Here is a 21383-nt window from a genome sequence, read left to right as displayed (position 1 = left end):
AGAAACCATCAATACCAGCTTATCCCTAGCAACTAATCAGATAAGGCAATTCTGACAAGTCCCCAACCTCCTCTATTGCTTATGTGTCTCAGACTTAATATTTTTACATAACCCAAAGTTTCTTAATTATAAGAGTACCCTGCCTTTCTTTTTGGTTCCTACATGCAATAAACAAACTTTAAAGTTATTAATGAAAACACAGTAAACCCCATTAACTCTAAAGTCACAAAAACAAAAAAAAAAAAAAACACCTTTCTTATCAGATACCAAGTAAGCTGACAGTTAGCAAGGATGCAATCACTGTCACAGATCTTTTTGTACTATAATGAAACTCTCTATGAAGTCACTGAGTTTTACTACCTCTAAAAAAAAAAATGGTGTATTTTTCTGTTAAATCAAATAATGAAGATTTACTGTTAGTGCTTGGTTAAAACAATAATTCCTGTTAACCATCACAAGTAGTCTCCTCTCCTGTACGTGTCCACGAGTACTAAAAGTCAGGCTATTTTCCCGTTTGCTACTGTCACTAAAAATAGAAGATCTGGAGGCCAAGTTAAGTTTCTACAGTTGTTAAATTCCTGTAGAGTATATCTGAATGCATGCAACTTAAGAGACTTCACAGTTATATTACTCAGCTGAAAGTCATAGAACCATGCAGCCTATTACAACAGCATGGCCACCTGTGATGCTCCATTTCAAACACACTTTTTGCACTGAATCACACAGTAATGATTGAATCATCCATCTGACAACCATGAGTGATTAGACTGGCAAAAATGAATGGTGGTATTCTCAGAATTAACCTCCTCCTAATCACCAGCAAACAAACAGCAAACCCAGCAAACAAAGATTTCCCTTTGGTTTTATGCTCTGTTTTACTCCGAGTAGGTCTTTTCCTAGCAATGAAGCTAAATAAAAAATTGTCCTGGTTTTTTTCAGAACACAAGCTAAAGTTTCCTTACACAGTAGAAAAAAACTTTCAAAAATTCACCAAGCTCTGGTAACTTGCATCTTGAAAGCAGCCTATAGCTCTAAGAACACAGAGCTCTGTATGGGGTTATTTATAGAAAAGCCTGCCACATTTACATTTGTCTGTACTCATAAGGAAAACAAATTAATCTACAATGAAGTCCATTAACTACAGTCTACATGTAGTCTAAGAGATACTGCCTAAAGAAATGTAAGCTAGCTATCTTTCAGCAGCAAGGTGACAGTAAATATTTATTACCTACTGGAAGATGTCAGAACAAGGAACACACAATCAAAGAATAAAGCATTCAAATTACGCTTCTCAGAAGCTTGAGTAATTGAGAAAGGAAACAGGGAACTTCAAGATAGACTCTAAGAAAGGGCATCAATAAACTGCATTAATTTATTTAGCATATTAAGCAAAGGGTCTTTGGTAACAAAATACCATGTTTAAATATGGAGAAGAAGAAATTTTACCTTGTTCTTCACTCCCTTCTTTACATAGGCTAGAACTCTGGCCAAGACTTAAACTGATATCATCAGAGGTCTTGGCAGTGTCAGTATCACCTGCAAGTTTTAACAAAAAAAGAGTACTAGTGCTCAAAGTATTAACACATACACCTACATTCTCAACTGTCATGAAAGACTGTTGCTTGTATTTAATTTATAGGTAAGTAACAGTAGTTACATAATTACAATAACACAAGTTTTCTTTTAGATATGAGTATTGTCTACTCTATTTCTATTATCTTCCACAGAGCTCAATGGCAATTAAGACTTTTTTTTTCCCCTTGAAGGTGTATCTATTGGAATATTTCTTTTTGCATGCTTGTCCATAAAAAACGAGGGGTAGGTTAAGAAAATATTTGTAATGGTCAGAAAAAGCAAGGAAAAAAACAAAATCAAAATCAAGATGACAAAAATTCACATTCAATTTTTTTACCTTATTATTGGCTGGATAAATTTATAAGAAAATACTCACAATATGCAAAATTTTTATCTTTTCAACTCACAGAAGCTCACTAGGGCTGGAAATTACTTCAGCCAAATGTCAAACAACAAGTAGTAATCAAGTCATTAATATACAATACCAGAATGGTAATTGATTGTACTAAACTCAAAAAAGCAGAGCGAAGTCTATTCCAACTCTTTGGCTCTGCATTTTATAGACAAATTTTATAGACCTGTCATTCCATGGGAAGCAGAATACAGGCCCCAGAATATTCTCTCCTCATGTTTTGGTCATATCATTTGAATGTCCAAAGAAGACTTCCCCCAACTAGTAAATGCTGTATTTCACTCAAAAAAGAAAAAAAAAAGAAGTCAAGATGACTAAGACAGTATTTGGAAACACAGTAAACAATAGTCATTTGAAGTGCTCCTGCAAGGTAATATAAGTAGCTAAAAATCTCACCTTTGATGGTTGCTGCTGTTCCCAGACGAGATAACCCAGATCCAACCTAGAAACAGAAAATTATGTAAAAAGCTGTACACTTTCAGGAAATAAACAATTGCTATTTCCTATTACTCCAACATATGCATTTGCCTAGGAAAGATTTTTAAAGGCACAAAAGCATCCAGCAGCACAGTGCTGTAAAATTCTGACCGTGTTGCCACTGCAAAGAGATAAAGTTATGTAATTAAGCATCCAACTACATCACAGTGCTATTCCATTCAAAAGCCAGTGTACATGGATGATGCTGTTGAGGCAGGATGGTGTGAAATGACTCCACTTCAGAAGGTGAGAGAGTAGAACACTGATTTATTTCAAATACACCACTCTTCTTATAGGTCCTGAAGTAAAAACACCGCACGCAATTGGTGTGCAGTGAATGATGCACAGTAGCAAAACTTATTTATAAACAATGTGAACAAGAGAGATAAAGAATTATTTACATTTTTTCTCAACTGTTTCCCAGGCTTCTGCCTGGTTAGAAACCTTTGTTTTCTCTCTAACTAAACTGAGAATACCAACACACAGACTTTACTATGCTGATTTTAAAAAGCTCCTAATCTAGGAATTCTCCTTACTTAATGTGGCAACAAAGTACAAGTGCAGTGCTATACTAATAACTGCTGTTGTAAAACTTAACATTTAATGCCTTGATTATGGTTGTCTAAAATGCTTAAAGAAAACACCATCTTAAGTACAAAATTTATCCATTTTAATCTAAAACTTATCTGTTTAACATGGTAAACAACAAACTAAATCCAAAAACTGCTTCCATGTGAAGATATATATATATATTTCCAGTTAATTTCACATTCTATGGCAAACCAGCAGGCATGGTATCTGCTCATACAAAAAATTTCACCATTTAGGTTTGCAACCTGCCTTTCTAAATATATCCTGTAATTCATTTGAGATTACTTTGCAGAAATGCTAAAGAGAATTTGGTCTTACCTTCAATAACATTTTCAATACAACCTCTCAACTATAAATAGCATACAACAATGCAGGTGTCATATAATTAAATCACTCAGAAATAAAATAGAGGAAGAGCACTCAAAGACAAAAACTGAACCTATAATACATAAATATGATGGCCATTTGATTGATAGATGTATACTTACTGGGATGTTGTTTTCCAAAAAATTCCTAGTTAAAATTACTCTGGGGAAAAAAGCATAATTCTACGAGTTATTTTCTGTAAGCAGAGCAATTTCAGGTAACCTGAAGATGTGTGCAGATCCTATTCAGCCATAGTAGAGAAGAACAGTGGGTTTATGTATAATCTGAAAAAGCAGCTAAGATCTTGTCTAATACATTTTCTTCACAACATTGTCACACACATTTTTAGTTACTCATTTTGTCATGTTCCAACATTTTTCCATTCAATAACATGCTTTGATGAAGGCTGTCGGTGAATACAAATGCATCATCACAGGAAAGCTATTTCACACAGTAAAACTCAACATAACTCAGATGCTTACTGTTCATGTTCCCTTTTGATGCTGCACACTCCATCACAGAGGACAAGTGAATACTAATTTTATTAGGACAAAAAGATTATAAACCCTATACTTTCACAGTATCTTGAACTCTTTCACATGCTTTAAGATTAAAACTGTTATGTTTGGAACATATTTTTTCCAACAACCAGTCAAAGAACTAGTCTGGGCATCATGTTTCTATCTTCCTACATGGCCCATTGCTTCCTACTCCTTTGCACCAGCAAATGCTTTCTCTCTAGAAGGAAAATCTATGAGTATCTACGCTGCATAACTGAGAATGATTCAAATAAAACCACCAACATTAGCATGCCACTACACTTCGTTATCTACTGCTTGCTCAGAGAGCTAATTAGAGGAACATGATATTGTAATACCACGCCAAGGACTTCCATGTCATTTGAAGACAGGTTCAGTGTCTTTACCATTATGCTGCATTGTTCATTATCAACATAACTGTACAGCCTGGCCAGTTCATCTACTTGTCCTCACAAAGGCTTGATAAAAACTAGCCACAATCAGCTAAATGTCACAAGCCAAACAGAAGGAATAGCACATCCAATGCTATAGAATTTGAACACAAACATAGTAGACATAATACAGGAATAGAGCCACTTCCCCAGTGAAATTCAAGACAACTAGAGCATAATGAAGTTACATTAAAATGTAATAAAGCCATTTCTTCAGCACTTCCATCTGGCAGGACTCCCTATTTATTGCTTTCTTCCCAACCCTGCTGAACAAATCAGGGAAATGAAGATCTTGCAGCGGACATCCAAAAAAATAAAGTGTTAGTCTTCCCACTTCTAGCAGTTTATCTTTCTTTATACTTCAGCAAATTAACCTTTTTGACAGCAAAATCTGACCTATCAGGAATAATAACCTGCAGAAAGCTATTCACAGCTGCAAGAAATAATCAACAGTGGAAACATTCTAAGGTAACTTAACAGTAGCCTCCTCAAATACAGCATTTAAATTTACCAACTAAGTTTTAAATGGCAGAGCAAACAAAAGTAAGGGAGGAAGACAAAGTTAGAACATAAGCATGAAGATACAGCTTGAGCTACCCAAAGGGAAAAGGGAATCCCACCACAGTGGGTTCTTAGTACTTAGCTCACTGTACTCTGAGCCATTTTGATTTCTTAAATGAGAAAAAAACTAACTGAGGAAGAGGGAATACTTTCTGATGGGACAGTAGGTTCCCTTTCAAAATCCAGCAATTCCTAATTTAAGTACAAGATGGGTTGAGAGCTACACTGCTGAGAGAATGCAATACCTTCCTAATAAAGCAGTTACATAGTTACATAGAGAAAACTGTTTTATCTAATAAAAGTTACCCCAAAACTCCATAAAATAATAGGAAGAGGTTATCTACAGACTGGAAGCCAGCAATACTAAAGCAACAACTGTAAGTAGCTTTAATTCTTACCTGGTTGTTTGGGTCTATCCCAGCATAAGAATTGCGTGAACTACAGCCAACAGGAGGAGTTGCTTCTCGTATGAACTCTGACATCTCAATCCCTCCACCAGGGTCACTGAGAGAAACATTAAAAAAAAAAAAATCAACACATTATCCCCACCAGTTAAACGAAATTCTGTCTATGTTGAGTGTATATTCAAAACAAATTTTCCCTTCTCAAAAATCAGGGCCTCAAATATATCCCAATATCTTGGATAAACACTGGCTGTTTGACACAGGAAGCTCAGTCTGAGCCAGAGCACTCCTTATACTGTCACAGAAACTGCTGCCACAAGTCTGCTGTCACCAGCCAACACAAACTGTGAAGACTTGGGCCCTACAAGGCATTCCAAAATGCTGACGTACTAAATTCTCCCTGTCTTTATGTGCACACATGTTACTTTTGAATCAGCTGTTCAACTATAACACCTAGAAATTCACCTACAGAAAAAAATACTACATAGAACTCAAAGCATGGAAATGACTCCTAGTCCTTTCCTTAGACTGAATCTGGGAGCAAAAGCCAGGATGGCTAATGAAGAAAGCCACATGTGAAAGCTGTTACACATGCAGAGACATACAGGGCCATAGCATCTCTCCCAGGGATGCAAAAAACATCTTTCTACTCAAAAATAACTTCCCCTCAGATACTTCACACTCACTACCAAGAAATATTTTCAGGTACAACATATATATCATTGCATCCTAGTGATTTCACCCTTTCAAGATTAATAACTATTGGTTTGAAAGTATTTCCTAGAACAACACCATCAAATTGTAATTCCACAGAATTCAGCTTGTCAAAGGCAGATATTTTATGAAACCAAAGCAAGTTGGATTTGTCCATTAGGACAATGGGGTCTGAAGTCAGTTGAGGACTAGAACACAAGGATCCAACTTAGCACTGATTGTTAATTGCGAAGAGGAAGCAATTGAAGCACTCTTTTTCCTATCCCATTACAGCTCTCTTAAAGCACCTTGATCCAGGAGACTTGTAAACAGAAGTATCTGCACGGTAATTTGACACTGATCTCCTCTGCTTCTTCCCAAATATGAACAACAGCTTCTCAACAATCAGATTCCAGCATTTTGCTTAACGAAGTACACACGCACACCACTCATCCAGCCAGACCAAATACACTAAAGACAAAGGTCCTCTGAGGAAGGGAACAAAAATGGATAGAAGTACTGTAAGATTTACTTAACAGACAACTAGTCTTATAGGAAAGTCTTAGGCAATAAGAACAACACTTAATAGAGTGGCCTGCACAGGGCCAGGAATTGGAATCGATGATCCTGATGGATCTATTGCATCTCAGCATATTCTGTGATTCTAATAGTCTTTGAAACACATGGACATCAATCAAGGATATTGTAAACAAACTGTACACTAAAGGACCTGACACATGATTCATCGTACAGCATGACATGTTAAGCTGTTGTCATCTTGGAGAGGTGTAAAGGCACAACCTTGAGAATCACTCTAGACAATATAAGAAGCACATGATTATTCCTGCATCAGAGGTGACCAAAAAAAGGACAGTTTGAAGTTAGGAATATATTCCTTCAGTTAAAATAAGTTAACTTAAAAGACAACCAGCCATTACTTAGCAGAACAACTATGGTCCAACTCCAGCAAATTAAAAAAGTAAGTGAGAAGCCATCATTTTGCTCCAGCTCAGCAATGAGACAGGCATACTCATAGAGATGGCTGTTTACAGAGCCTTCTCTGACATCATATTATCAGCTACACTAAGGCAGGTAAGGAAAATGAATTTTAAAAGATACAGCACCAGCTTCAGCCAAAGCATTCCTTCTGTAAGCAGTTTACTAATACATAAGGACATAACATGAATTTAAAAACTAAGCTGAAAAATTCTCATAATGCTTAAGTTCAGCATACATTACAATGTTAACTGAAGATATAACAAAGAATGCCTTTCACAAAAAGAAGAAATGCCTTTCCTGTTTGAATAATTCATTGAGAAATACTGCATGTGATTAAAGTACATCCTATGAAGTAGAAAAATAAGTCACTGAAAATAAGCTTTCATACAAAGAACCAGGCATTTAGCCAAAAGAAGGTGGCAATTTTGTCTAAAACTGAACCATCAGATATCAGCATAAGCAACAACAAAATCCATCACCATCCCTCTACTCAGAGGGTGAGGACAGCACACACAAATGAATGGATGAACAAAAGCTAGTAACAACCATCAGCAAATGAAGTCTACAGGACGAAGCAGGAAACAGATTTCTAGGATTGACCATTGTATGCCTAAGTACCCAGACTTTCACAACATCCAGAGTTCTTTAGGAGTTACATAATGCTAGTGCTGTAGCCAGGCCTTACTGATATGAAATTCTACAATCTGTTTCTTACAGTTCGCTGTCTTCATTCCTTAGGCAAGTGTTAAACTTTACAGTTTGCAAACAAAATAACTGCAGTGAAGTTACGACACAAATCAAAAAGATGGAAAAAATTACATCCAGCAATAGAGACTGCTGTGAAAGAGGCACTCAAAGACGACATAAAGCAAATTACAACTCCTATTTCTAATTATTAGTAACTCTGAACGAAAATTACTATCTGCAGGTATATATATACTATCAGCATGTCAGAGACTAATCAAAAGCATGAAGAAGCCGTAAGTCTATATGAATTCAAGTTTAAAATCTGACTTGGGCTGATTGACTACAGAAATCTGACATTCAGACCAGAACTTTGAGGGGTAATCGGAAATAAGTTACTTTGATTTCTGGACAAAGCAGAGGAAGAGTTTCATTATTTTCTTTTGAAAATCATCATCTGTCCTTAGTGTCCAATAAAAGAGTAGGGTAACTAGTCAGGAGGCTTCTGTCTAAACACATAAGAACTACTGCATGTACTGCAAATCCTAGATCACAACAGATTCAAGTATTAAGAGAAATTTTCTTCTAAGCTTGAATCACTAATGATAGCCAAAAATAAAAACTAACTCCAAACTCAAGAACAAGTCTGCCAGCAACAGAAAACTGCAAGGAGAATAAATAGTAAAGGCAAAGCAACAGTCTTAGAGATCACCTTTTTAAAATTTTCTTTGCACATATTTAAGTAGACTGTAAATATTTCAAAGATGCAACATTCTCCAGCTACTAGCTTTACTTGGTAGAAGAAAATATGAAATTTACGTAGCATCATTATTGTAGTTCCTCATGCTGATGGAGATCAGAACAGCAGTGTCACTACATAAGCACTTTATGATACTTTGAACCATAACAGCCACTGGCAAGAAGATATATTCATATATGCAAAAGCAGGATTAACTTAAGTGTGGGTCCACTCTCTTATGTGGGTCCACTGATACCCAACGAAGATCATGCTTGCACTGTTTCTTCTATATTTCTATGAGACCAGGAACCTGTATCCCCTTCACTTGCTTCCATGAAACCTCACACAAACATTACTATACCTGAAGTATGAAAATGGCAAATCACATTCCTTTCTCTAAATTAAGACTTTCTTTCAAAAACATTAACTAAAGAACTTCAGCTTTAGAAAGAGGACAGCAAAAAATAAGGCATTTCTAAAGGAATGGTAAGTTGTTCTTTGCTTAAACATATCAAAGTTTCATGGAAAAAAATCCTCATCCACAAACCACAATTAACTAAAGATAGAAGAAGTCTGAGCAAGCCCACAAATGACAGCATATAATTTGTTAGATACCTGAAAGCACCACTTGGATGATAAACATCTTCAGAAAAAAAAAGAACAGCAGTTTTCGAAGCTAAACAGAATCCTGAACACAACCACTGCTTAATCCTGCAAATAAATATACTATGATTTGTGTCTAAAGTGCTCTCCGTGTCTGTGTATGTGTCAGGGTAAAAACTTAAGGATGGCTTTGCAAACTATACGTTATGCATATTTACCCAGTATCACATGCTGTAGCCTACACTATCAAAACTAATATTCTGATTCTGCAAATATTTAAGATAGTATCTCTGCTCAGATCCACCTTGTTTTAGGGGAGTGGAGTTTAAAAATCAGAAAACCCTACACACACGTTCTTTTCCCAGACCAGTTTGAGTTTTTATGACTGTTCCAATTTAACTTACTAAAAAGGTTACAGCTCAAAATTAAACACTCACTCTACATCCCATCTACTGGTTTGAATGCTACCCCAGAGTTCTTGTAAGCTTCCAGGCAAAGATTAGTGTATACTGTACATCCCACTTACCAAAAAGTAACTCCGTAATTTCTGCATTGACCTTGTTCCCAGTTCTAGTTAAGAGACCTGAAAGTGGGAACAAGGATCATATAAAAGTTAATGAAACTTTAGTTGGCAAGAAGGACACACAGCATTAAACTAACCTCTACTTCTGAGCTCACAATGCTTACTTATAATCTCGTCCCATGTCAACTGCTCCCTAGACAAAACAGAATAAAACATCCAGAAGTAGTTCACAACACTAGTAGAAATTCCCTTACCAACTTTGGGCCCCTGTTTTGGAAGCAAAATGGCAAAAACACCGAACAAAAAGAAAAACCCCATCAAAAACAACTCAGATAAAACACCTAAAGGTCACACCTAAAATATGCATTATCAAGGTTGCATGAGAAAGAACAGACTACTAGTTTACTTCCACGAATTTTATTAAGCAGAGTAAGCATTAAGATACAACTAGGGAAGCAGTCTCCCAAAATACCTCAGTACAGTGAGTGCAGTGTTGGTAAAGTATAGGGTGATCTAAACAGAGTCACAATTAAAATCAGCAGCTTCAGTTGCCAAACACCTCATGGAAAACGGGTCAGGTTTATAAAAGATTGATACAAGAAGTTACTGTATATCAGCTTTAGAGGAATCTAAGACACCGTTTTTGCCAACAATACCTGAGCTGAGAGAAGATACACAAGAACCCAGGACCATGAGAGGCTACCCCATATATGCACAAGAATGCTTATCATTTTAAAGAGCAGCAGTTTAACACTTCCTTTCTTTAAAAGCATCACAATAAACACACTCAAGAGGCTTCTTTCAACCACATTTCCTTAGTAAGACACACAACCTTTTAAGAGTCAGGACAGCATACAAATCATCTCACTTTGAAAACTACTCATGTCTCCTAGTACCGGAAAGAGACAAGAGAAAGGTCGTCGCTAAAAGCTAACAATTCAATGTTGATTTATTTCATGCAGTTTAACTTTTAAGATGGTCACAATTATCTAAGACAGGCAGAGGCTTTGATATTAGAGCTTGTCACATTCACAGTCTGATCAAACTGGTTACGCTGGCCTTGCTGATGAGTCATCTTTTACTCTTCTTTCTCCAAATAGTCTGGTCAGAGGAGAAATACCTCTGACATTGTTTTATGCTGGCTACAAAGGAGATCTCTGGAAAGGAATCACCTCCTGTTGACAGTACTTGAGAATCATTATCGTCATTACTGAGCAGAGCAATTCCAGAATTTCCAAATTCACAGGACAGCATTCTCTTTGAAAAGACTAAGATTGGAGTCAAGTATTGTATCCAACACTAAAATTGAAACACAATCAGACACTCCCTAGTGAGGAAAGAATTAGCATGTAGTTTGTGGTCTTTGACAGCTAGATTTTTAATACTACATCTACTACTGAAATTAGATTACTTGTACTAATTATGTTCATTAAGTATTTAGTGACCTAATCGGCTCACATTTTCCATGCTATTGTTTCCAGCATGTTCACTACTGTTATTGAACTCCTTTGGGGAAGGAACTAGGAAATTATTGCGAATGCATCATTTCAAACCTAACAGGTAAATAAGTCTACTTTTCAAGACCAGGCTTAAAACCATCTTTCAGAACCACAGAGGTGTGTATTTATATTCCCCAGTGTTTAATCTCAATCACCATTCCAGTTACACAGCTGATGAAGACAGGACTGTTAGTCATTTGAAGCAGTATGCAAAATTCAGCAGATGACTTACCTGGGCCCGTTGCTGTCTTTCCTCTTGGCTGAAACACTGCTTTGTTCTGTTTTTGCACCTCTGTCCATATGCTCACTAGCATTCCTCTCCACAATTTCTCCCTCATCCAGCGCCCTGTGCAAGCGGTAATTCACCATCTTCAAAACGATAAAGAGAGCTGCTATCACTGGGCAGTAGACAGCTACTATCATCATGGAAGAAGGAAGAGCCTTTCAAAAAAAGAGTAAGGAAAAGTTAATGAACACAAGGTCAGATATCCATCCATAAGAACACTCCCTAGATTTTAACTGTTGTTTAATGGAGAAAATAGGATAATTCTGAAAGTTACACCACCTACATCCAGGCTTCATGCGAAAAATGTTAAAAGTCTAGCAACACAGAAGAAAGGAACCGTTGCACGACCAAAGATACTAAATCACCACAGCATTGTACTAAATAAACCTGTTTGACTGAAGCTTGAGAACCAACTTTAATTCTCACTCTCTTCTTCCATGCTTTTCAAATGGAAGACCTAGACTAGGAAACTTAGAGCTAGCAGGTGTGAGACAAATATTTTTAATTGTTATGAGTAGAAAAAGAAGGGAAGATTTTAAGCACATGAAAAGCCAGCCAAGCATGGGGTGAGATCTTATTTCAGGGCTAGTACACAGCACCAAGTCCATTTCAGAAAAGCTTGATGCAAGTTTGACAGCATGGCTAGATGGGAGAAAACCTGCTTAGATATCAAACATTGGTGCTTTGACTTCACTTGTCAGCTTCCAACAGCTCCTGTTGCATGGCAAGACACTGATCAGTCATAAAAGCTAAACTGTTTTCTACTTGCATACATAAAGAGGTTGCTCACAAGTGTGACTAGCACACTGCAGAGCAGAACACAACCTGCGAGACTATAGGCAGCAAAGATTTGTGCTAGATCACTGTACACCCATGAAAAGGTAGCCAACACATGTTCTGAAGAAAATTTTTCATCTGTATGAAAGGCCATGAGAAGCCACATTAAAAAACCCTCTGTCCTGAACGCAACATTTGAAATTCCACTCAAAGTTAAGAGTGAAATGCATGCAGCTCTTGCAGAGGTAGATAAGGCTTCTACAAATCAGTCACTGGCGCAGTAGGTATTGATGAAGTTCAGCCTGACAGCTATTTAGAAGTGCTCAAGGTACTGGTTAAACTTCAGATTTCACTTAAACGCATTTATCCTTCTAAAACATGCTTTATTTGTGTTTTTAAATTTTGCCATTTCCCTAGGCAGTGATTAAACAAAATGAGATATTAAGTCTCAGTATTCATCCCAAAATTGACAATTTCCTTTACAAAAGCAACGAAAGTTTAGGTTTTGAAGTATTTCACTGCACTACTTTACCCTGCTAACAGTGTAGTTTGAGATACACCTCCAATATATAAAAATACATACAGACAGAATTAAACATCTGATATCTAGCTTGAACATTAATGTAGCAAATGAGTAGAACAAATGAACTGTCATTTTAGACTTCATGGCTGAAGGACAATTTGAGCTTATTTTCATATCTCCCTAGAGAGACCATGGGAAGAGAAGAGTCATCATTGATAAAAAAGCCCCAGGAACATCTTGCAGAGTCAAAACAATGCTCAGAGTAGAAGACAGCGATGCCTCTCTAACCAGTGCATAGAAACATTTTGAGCCATTTAAAATTGACTGGCTGACAACATAGCCTAACATTATGCAATGTAACAATCTCCTACCTAAAACTATTCCCCTGAATCTTAGAAGGATTTTAAGTAGCATAACTTAACCACAGTAGTCAAACAATTTTAAAGGACTCAGCCTGGTCATATGTGCTGAATAGAGAGGCCTCCTTTTCCTTTTCTCTATGCATTTTCCCCTTTGACTCTTCAAGATGCCCCTGGAACTTTGATCACCATGATGACTCTTTAAAACCTAGCAAGGTTATTCCTCCAAAACAAATCAAGTCTGACAACCATCAACACCTACCTTTTCCTCCAAAACAAGTTAACTCAATACTGAATATAATATTTGAAGTAGCCCAGGCAAATTAAGCTGAAGTTTGCTAAGTTTCATTTTGTATGCTGAGCTGGACATCAACATGATGAACAGAGATTCACTCACCAAGCACCAGCTAAGGAGGAGAAAAAGGAAACAAGCTACTTAAAACCAGCATCAATAAGCAAACAGGATTCACAATGACATGGCATCTCTACAACCCCTGAAGCCATGCTAGGATGGTTTCCTCAAGAAATGAGGTGCTTCTACTTGCAAAAACTTCATAGTCGGTTCCCTGCAGGCAAGGGCCAGCCTGTTAATTTTGGAAAAATGCATGAGCTTCCTGTACCTGCTAGGCAGTCTGCTACCCCATCACACACAGCGTCACCTTTCCTCTCCTTTATAAGACCCAGTGTTCAGAAGCATCAGACTAATGCTAGATAACAGAGTTACTCCATAAAATACATGCCTGTACTCTTCTGTCTAAGAGAGCTCATAAATTTCTCCCCTCTACTCCATCAGCAGTGAGGCCACAGTATATCCACTTCATCTGCAAAATCTACACATCCAGTTTTTCAAAGGAAAGCTTTAAGAACAAGCACAAGAAAAAAGGCAAAACACCTCATTGTAACTCGCAGCAAACCTAACAGGGAATTCAAACTTTTTCCTCACATCCTCTTTTCACAGGGTTGCAGAAAAATTTTTAAAAAGCTAAGTTAACTGACTACCTTTTCTTCTTCATATTTGTAGTAGGTCCTCATCTCAGAACAGGGTATATATTCTGGGAATAAAAGACACTTTAGCTAGCTTAGTGTGCCATATGAACACACGACATCGAGTATCATGCTGTGGTACAGCACTGCCACCCATAGTACCAGCAACTTGTCTGCAGCAAAGCTTCAAGAGGAAACTTACTGCAGCCTAAGCTAAACTTCTGTTTTCCTAAACCAAACTTAGAAGCATTCAACATAAATTTGGGGTCTTCTCCCCACAAAACAAAGCAAGTTAAAGTGAGATTACCATTTCCAACTGTGCTCATCATTTTACCCCATTTGAGGAGAGATATGTTTCCTACCAGCATCCCATGTGATATCACCTTCAAGACTGGAATATAAATCTATAAGTCATAGCAATTTCCTACTAGATTACATTTTAAAATCAAAATAATTTCACATACTGAAGTATTTTAATTGAGCCCAGCACACTAAAACCCTCGGGCTAGAATTGTTACTAAACACCAGTTGGCCACAAGGCTACAGCTGCAACAGTATTTCACTTTTACTGCACATTTCTACTCGCATTAGCACCAAAAGAACACATACTACTCCACAGCAGTCATCACAACAGGATCTCTCGTACAATATCAAGAGCTACACAGAACCATATAAAACTGTATGCTTTTAATAATGTTCTGTTGAAAACTTCAGTTATCTAATGACTGAACAAACCCAACTATTAGATAAACTCATACCTGAGATTATTTCTCTGAGTCTTAAAGGGAAGCTAAGTAGTTCTCTCAAATATGGGGGAAGAGGCAAGGACACTGGTTTTCTACCACCTTTCCCACAAGTTGCTTTCCAAATTTAAATCCTCCGAGTCAACAAATGAAAGACATATATATGGACAAAGGTAAGATACAGGAAAGCATAGTTAAGGAGGACTATCTCTTCTGAAGTATCCTGGCTGTAAAATTAGCTCACTTGTATCACAACACACCTCTTCTAAAAAGAGTAGGTAGAAAAAGGTTTAAGCACTCCTAGATTCCAATGGTCAAAACAGAATAGAAACCTCCCAGCATCAGTTCCAGCACTAAAATACTTCCATTCAAACTACAGAAGGTCACTGTATCTCAAATGAATGTTTTCAGCACATTCCAGCCAGGAATCAGAGGCAACTTCATTGATCACAGGCTGTACAACATCCTTATGAAGAAACTAACACTATAAGGATCCTACCTAATCTGATTACATAGCTTTAGCTAGGCACCAAAGATGTAAAAATAATTCCGTATTATTTAAAAAAAAAAATGCATTACTGTAAGTGTTTTTAACAATTAAGTCTTCAAAATCAAACCAGATTGCAGATCCCTATATAAAGGTGTTATCACCTAAACATTAAGAAGTAAGTAATCTAGTAAAAATACTTGAAAGTACAAGTATTTTGAATCCAGTATTTTACAGAAACAGTTTTCCTAGAAAAGAGGAAAGATCAGGAAACAGACATAGTTTTGTTCTCAATTCTTGATTAGGGACAGAGCCCTTAAGAACTGCCATTATATGGAAGAACGTTCAGTTACAAGTTATCTAGTTTTTGACCAAAACCTCAAAGCATACAATCAAAACTTGAGTAGCCAAGAAACTACAAGTGTTTTAGAACAATATGGCATACCAGGGATCACTATCACAAATTGAATTTCAATTATTTAACATCTTACTTTAGGAAACAGGATGTATCTCAAAAACTTCCATGTGAAGCTACATTTATATGACCTACTTCTATAACTATGTACACAAGTCAGGAAATTAAGTGAACTGTTGACTAAACGAGCTCGACTTTGACAGACAAGTTCTGTAGGTACATGTGAGCCCATCACCCCAAGCAAGGTACAGTCCTAGCACCTCTTCATTCACTGGCAAAATTCCACAGGTGCCAGAGCCAAGATTTCACCCCCTCATGCATACGTGGTGGGGCTGAAACAGCATTCCGACTAAGGGAAGTGCTTTGGCAGCCTCCTCTCTTTCCCCTCCCTGCTGCGACACTGATGCATCACATTGGCCTCTGCATTCAGGGTATTTTTTTCACTCTACCACTAGATTTTACAAAGTGATTGGACAGCTTCGCCATATAGAAAGCACATTTTCTTCTCCCAATTTCAGTTTTGCATTAGAGTAAAAGCAGAGACCAGCTCTTACAACAGAAAGGCACATCAACAAGCACAGTTGAATCTGTTACTGAATATAAGTACACAAACAGGATAGACTTAACTAGTCTAGAAAGCAGAATTTTTGCACATGTACTGCCAAACCACAAATGCAAGAAGACAAATTCAAGCAGCTTCCCTAAAGCAGGCATAACTTACTCTAACCCCCAGTTCCTTCATTATCTACATGTTTATTTTTGTCACACTTCCAACAAGCACAGTTTAACTGTATAAAGACACAAGAAAAAAAGTATCCAGATTGGCAAAATAGGTACATTTAGGTATACACTCATCATCTTCACACAGGGTACAACATTCACTTGCACGTTGTTAAGCTCAGAAGGCAGATGAGGGACCAAGGAAGAAAGGTTGGTTATTGAATTCTAATGTTAATTTTTTTAAGTAAGTTTGTACCACACATTAAATCCATCAACCCTAACAGCACAAGCATACACATACAAAGGAACACACAGATTTATGGCATTACTTACTGACCACAACCATTACCAGATTCCATTCTGAAAATACCAGATCAACAAAACAAATGCACAGAAAAAAGAGCAGCAATGTTCAGTGCACTAAACCAAGTCTTAAAGCAGTAAGTGCACCTAAATTCCCATATCCTAGTGCATTTTATTCCTGTTGGAGGTTAAATAACATTTGGGGGGAAAAGTGATTAGCCTACTATTAAACGCATTCAGCCTTGAGAGCCAGCTACAAGCAAAGTTCTTAGGGGATATTTTTGTCTTTGTTGCTAAAAAACAACTTGGAAATAACTGCAGTTATTACTGATCCAATGCATAAAAGCAATGCTATGATCTTGTAATTCTTTACATGGGGACGTTTTATAAGTAATATAAAACCTGTCAGCAGTCTTTCTATACACCTTGATTTTTTAAACACACAGGGTTGTCTGCCAGCAACAAGTCACTTGAAGCTAGCTTAGAAACTCCCTCCTACACACCAGTGAGCCATGCTCAGAATTCAGATTACAATTACCTAAGACTTTTTAAAACAAGTTCTGCTTATTTATGTATATCCTACAGCAATGCAACACTTATTGCTTTTTATTCTGAAAAAGAGCTTACAAGATGCTAAGGAGCTAAGATGACCAACACAGTTCTGCCTGTTTAGTTTATGTCTAGACAACACTTAAACGGCAGAGGGTGGAAAGAGGGAAAATGGCCAAATATGATTCAATCTCCTTTAACTTGTGACTAATCTCCCTACTTATTCTCAGGGAAGTTGGCACTTGTTGCATCTTTAACTTGTCCAGAGCTATGAAGCAAGAGAATTTCTCTGACCTCAATAAAAGCCAAAGCAACTTGCTGCTGTCTTTTCCCTTTACACAGGAAAAAGTGTTTAAGCAACACTGAAGTTTACCCCATTGTATGGGTAACTGAAGCTTAACTACTACTTTAAGAGCAGCAGGGGACTCAAATGTTGGCCCAGATTTACCATTTGTCAAAAGACTTATGTGCAATATAGATCAGTCCCCTTTCAAAAGTCTCCTGTGCATGCAGGATATAGCTGTTCTTAGAGGTGTGGTCAGCTTCCTCAGCAAGGCAGTACTAATTAAACAGACTGTTCTGTCAAAACAGAAAAGCAGTACTTTTATTTCAAAAATTGTAAAGCTATATTTGAAACCAAAAGGTGTCTCCTCTTCCTATATTGTGCAAAACTTTCAATAGATACAGAGTCATAGTTCTCATACAAGAGATCGGCTTAATTAAAAGTTTTATCCAGCTGTTCTAATGTAACTTCAGTTTTAAATGCAATTTGTCTCAGCATTTAGTTTCCCTGCCAGCAGCCCAGAAAAAGTGTTAGAGCTGTCTTTCTCAAGACACTGTAATATGAATTAAAAACCATAGAGTTGTAACCTCCTTTTCCACACTAGCTATTTCTTTGTATGAAGTATCTCATACTGCAACCTTACAAACTGCTTTTAAACAAAGCAAAAGCCTGGCCTCAGAGCTGTGAATTTCTGCAACTGTATTTGCATATGATTTTATCTCCAACATTTTATTCACTAACTAAATTTTCACAAGGCAGCCTCTACTTTATTGTCACAGCATCTGACAATCTTGAAAATTATGTTCTACCTCATCTGGACAAAACTGGCCATGACTCACTATTATGATCACACTCTTCTATTGAAAAATCCAAAGTAAAATATTAGCATTTCATAAGTTAAACACAGCTTACAGATGGAAAAAAACTACTGGCCAACAGGAAACCACCCCCTTTTCTTGTATCTGATCACACCTCTCCTCTATGTGCTCTCAAGTCCAAACGTCAAGAAAGTTTCTAGGTTTAAAGGTTAGTATTTTAACAGCTTTTACTGAAATGTCAGTTACAAAGATATATAGGACAGGAATTCTCACAAACCAAGTACACTGAAATCTGGACACAAACAAAAAAGCCAGACTAACTTCTTGTCAGTAACACACCACCCAGATACACTGCCAGCCAACACACCACACTACATCCAAATAAAACTTCTAGGTTATGGAACCACATCCCTCCATCAGACTCAAAAGTCAGAAACTGATACCGCTGCCGGCCAGAAACACTGGCTAAATCTGACAGTTCCTGCAGAAACTGCTTTTTACTGACCTACCAGGAGACAGCAGCGGAAGCTGACAGAGGCATTTCCAATTTTGAAGGAAAGTAAACAGCAACGAAGGCGAAGCGCCAGCGCCCACAGCCCCGCCGCGGCCCGACAGCGCCCACCCGCAGGCTCCCAGCGGCGGGCCGCTGCCCCCGGGCCGCGCTGGCGGGGCGCGGGCCGCTGCCCGCGGAGGGGCCCGGCCGCGGGGCCCGGGGCCGCTCCCGGGGCCGCGCCGCGGGCAGGGGGCGCGCGCGCGGCGGCCCCTCCCGGCCCTCCCCCCCACGCCGGGCCCCGCAAGGGCCGGCCGACCCCCGGCACGGGCCGGGGCCGCGCTCACCATGTACAGGGTGAAGGGGAAGCCGAGCAGGAAGAGCCACAGGTAAAGGTGCAGCGCGTTGACCCCCGCGCCCTGGTGCGGGTCCTGGTACCAGCCGCCGCTCAGCGCCGCCCACACGCCCTGGCGCAGGATCTGCAGCACCTGGGAGCCCATGGCGGCCCCGCTCCGCCGCGCCGGCCCCGCTCTATCCGCCCTGCGAGCCCGGGCAGAGCCGCGCACCGCCCGCGCTCCGCGACAGCCGCAACCGCCGCCGCCGCCGCCCCAGCAACGCCGCCGCCATCTTATGTCCGGGCCCGGGCCGCCCGCCCGCCCCCGCGCCGCCGACGGACCGGCGGCCCTTGCGGCAGGGGACGCGCGCCGCCGCCGCCGGGGGGGCAGCGCTGCGCCTGCGCGCGGCCTGCCCGCAGCCCCGCCCCCGCCCGCCCGGCGCAGCGCCCCCTGGCGGCGCGGCCCGGCGCTCCCGGCCGCCGCGGGTGCTGGAGCGTGAGGCGCAGCCTTCGGGAAGGGGCTGGTCGTCAGGCTAGAAAACGCTCCCAGCATCGAGTCCAGGCTGTGGCCCAACGCCACCGTATCAACCACACCGTGGCACTACCACATCCAGTCTTTCCTTGAAGGCCTCCAGGCATGGTGACTCCAGCGCCGCCCTGGGCACCCCATTCCAGTGTCTAATCGTCCTTTCTGTGGAGAAACTCTTCCTGATACCCAACCTAAACCTAAATGCTGCAGAGGCACTTCTGCTGGGCTACCAACACTGCCCCTAACTCAGGCATGCCATCTGCAGGCTCACCTCTAAGGAGCCCGGCCCAAGGTCCTTTCCCCTTCCAAACTCATTCTTCTCCCTGGACCTGGCTCCTAGCAAAGTGCTGCATCTTCTCCTTGCAGCAGGACAGGAAGAAATTTGTCCAGCATACACTTTTAAGGCTCCAAACCTACAGTAAGATAGTAATCTCACCATTTTTTTGAGCTGCCCCTACCCCCATTTATTCTCAATACATAGTGTTACCAAACCCCTTGCATGTCTATTCCCATCACAGGATTTGTTGCAGGTTACGACACCTAAAAACACAGAACCATTGGGATTTACAGAGAGAAAACAACACAGCAGGCCATGGGTACACCATGAATCTCGCACAGATTTAAATTTTGACTTCCACATTCACCTATTTTTATAGGCCATCAGTTCTCATCAAGCGCTGGCTTTTCAAGCTTTCCCCTTCGACACACACATCTCAAAAGTCACATGTTAATTAAAAAGGGACAGATTAGGGAAGGAGTTCAGACAGTACTCTCAAGAAGGGTCAAGAAGAGTCCATTTCCTACAAATAGTATGGCCTCCAGAGATGTTGAGGGGATTGGAGGATCTCTCAAGGAAAGGCTGAGGGAACTGGGCCTGTTCAGCCTTGAGAAGAGATGACTGAGAGGGGACTTCACCCTTGTCCATAAGTACCTGAAGGGAGAGTGTCAGAGAAAAGAGCCATGTTCTTCTCTGAGGTGTCAAACAATAGGACAAGAGGCAACAGGCAGCAATGCACAGGAAGATCCAGTGGAACATGAAGAAAAACTTCTTTACTGTACAGGTCACCACCTACTGGAACACACTGTCCAGAGAGGTTGCAGAGTCTCCCTGATAGGTGATATTCAAGATACGTCTGGAAGCAATCCTCTGCCACCTGCTCTAGGAGGTCCCTGATTGAGCAGGGAGGTTGGGCCAGATGACCCACTCTGGGGGTCTCTTCCAACCTGACCCATTCTGTGACTCTGGGTCTCTGCTAAAGAAAAACTGCAGGAGTGAAATAACCCAAGCACTCAGCCATGACTCATGATGAGCATGCATTTGGGCTGGTATTTTTAAGAGGCTGCATTAATTTCTCAGTCTCCACTGTCTCCCTGACAGCTAGTGAGCCAATGGCAGCATTTGGCTATTCTTGGAAAACCAGAAGACAGAAGTTACTGACTCAAAGCAAATGTATTTCATGTATTTTTTGTTTCCCCAGTGATAAAGTAGGGAGAAAGGATGGACACAAAGCCTCAAACACAATGGCTTTCTCCCCAGTTTTAGGATAGTGTGTTTTCAAATACAAAACTAGGAGCAGTATTTTACAAGAGAGCATTTTTTTTACTCTGTCAGACAGGATTGAGATATTAAAGGAAATAAAGATGGGGGAAGGGAAAAGGCCAACAGTGAAAAAACTACAGAGGATTA

General features: G+C 39.6%; 1 protein-coding gene across 8 annotated transcripts in view; it reads right to left on the bottom strand.

Moving 5' to 3' along the window:
* PCNX1 (pecanex 1) overlaps positions 1-19432 on the bottom strand; it is an 87514-nt gene extending 68082 nt beyond the window's left edge. For 4 of the 8 annotated variants that reach the window (XM_077784123.1, XM_077784124.1, XM_077784126.1 and 1 more), the window contains exons 1-5: positions 19181-19430; positions 11329-11537; positions 5351-5456; positions 2384-2429; positions 1447-1536 (exon numbers count right to left, since the gene is read on the bottom strand). In XM_077784123.1, coding sequence (XP_077640249.1) covers positions 1447-1536; positions 2384-2429; positions 5351-5456; positions 11329-11537; positions 19181-19333 — 604 coding nt within the window. In that variant the 5' untranslated portion in view covers positions 19334-19430. Of the gene's footprint in view, positions 1-1446; positions 1537-2383; positions 2430-5350; positions 5457-9600; positions 9658-11328; positions 11538-19180 lie in introns of those variants that run through there. The other 4 variants (XM_031505008.2, XM_077784121.1, XM_077784122.1 and 1 more) reach the window with 3 other exon arrangements.
* Between the last annotated feature and the right edge of the window lie 1951 nt (positions 19433-21383).

This window comes from Lonchura striata, chromosome 6 (assembly GCF_046129695.1).
Source record: "Lonchura striata isolate bLonStr1 chromosome 6, bLonStr1.mat, whole genome shotgun sequence".
Taxonomy (NCBI): domain Eukaryota; kingdom Metazoa; phylum Chordata; class Aves; order Passeriformes; family Estrildidae; genus Lonchura; species Lonchura striata.
This window is presented reverse-complemented; position numbering and strand designations above follow the sequence as displayed.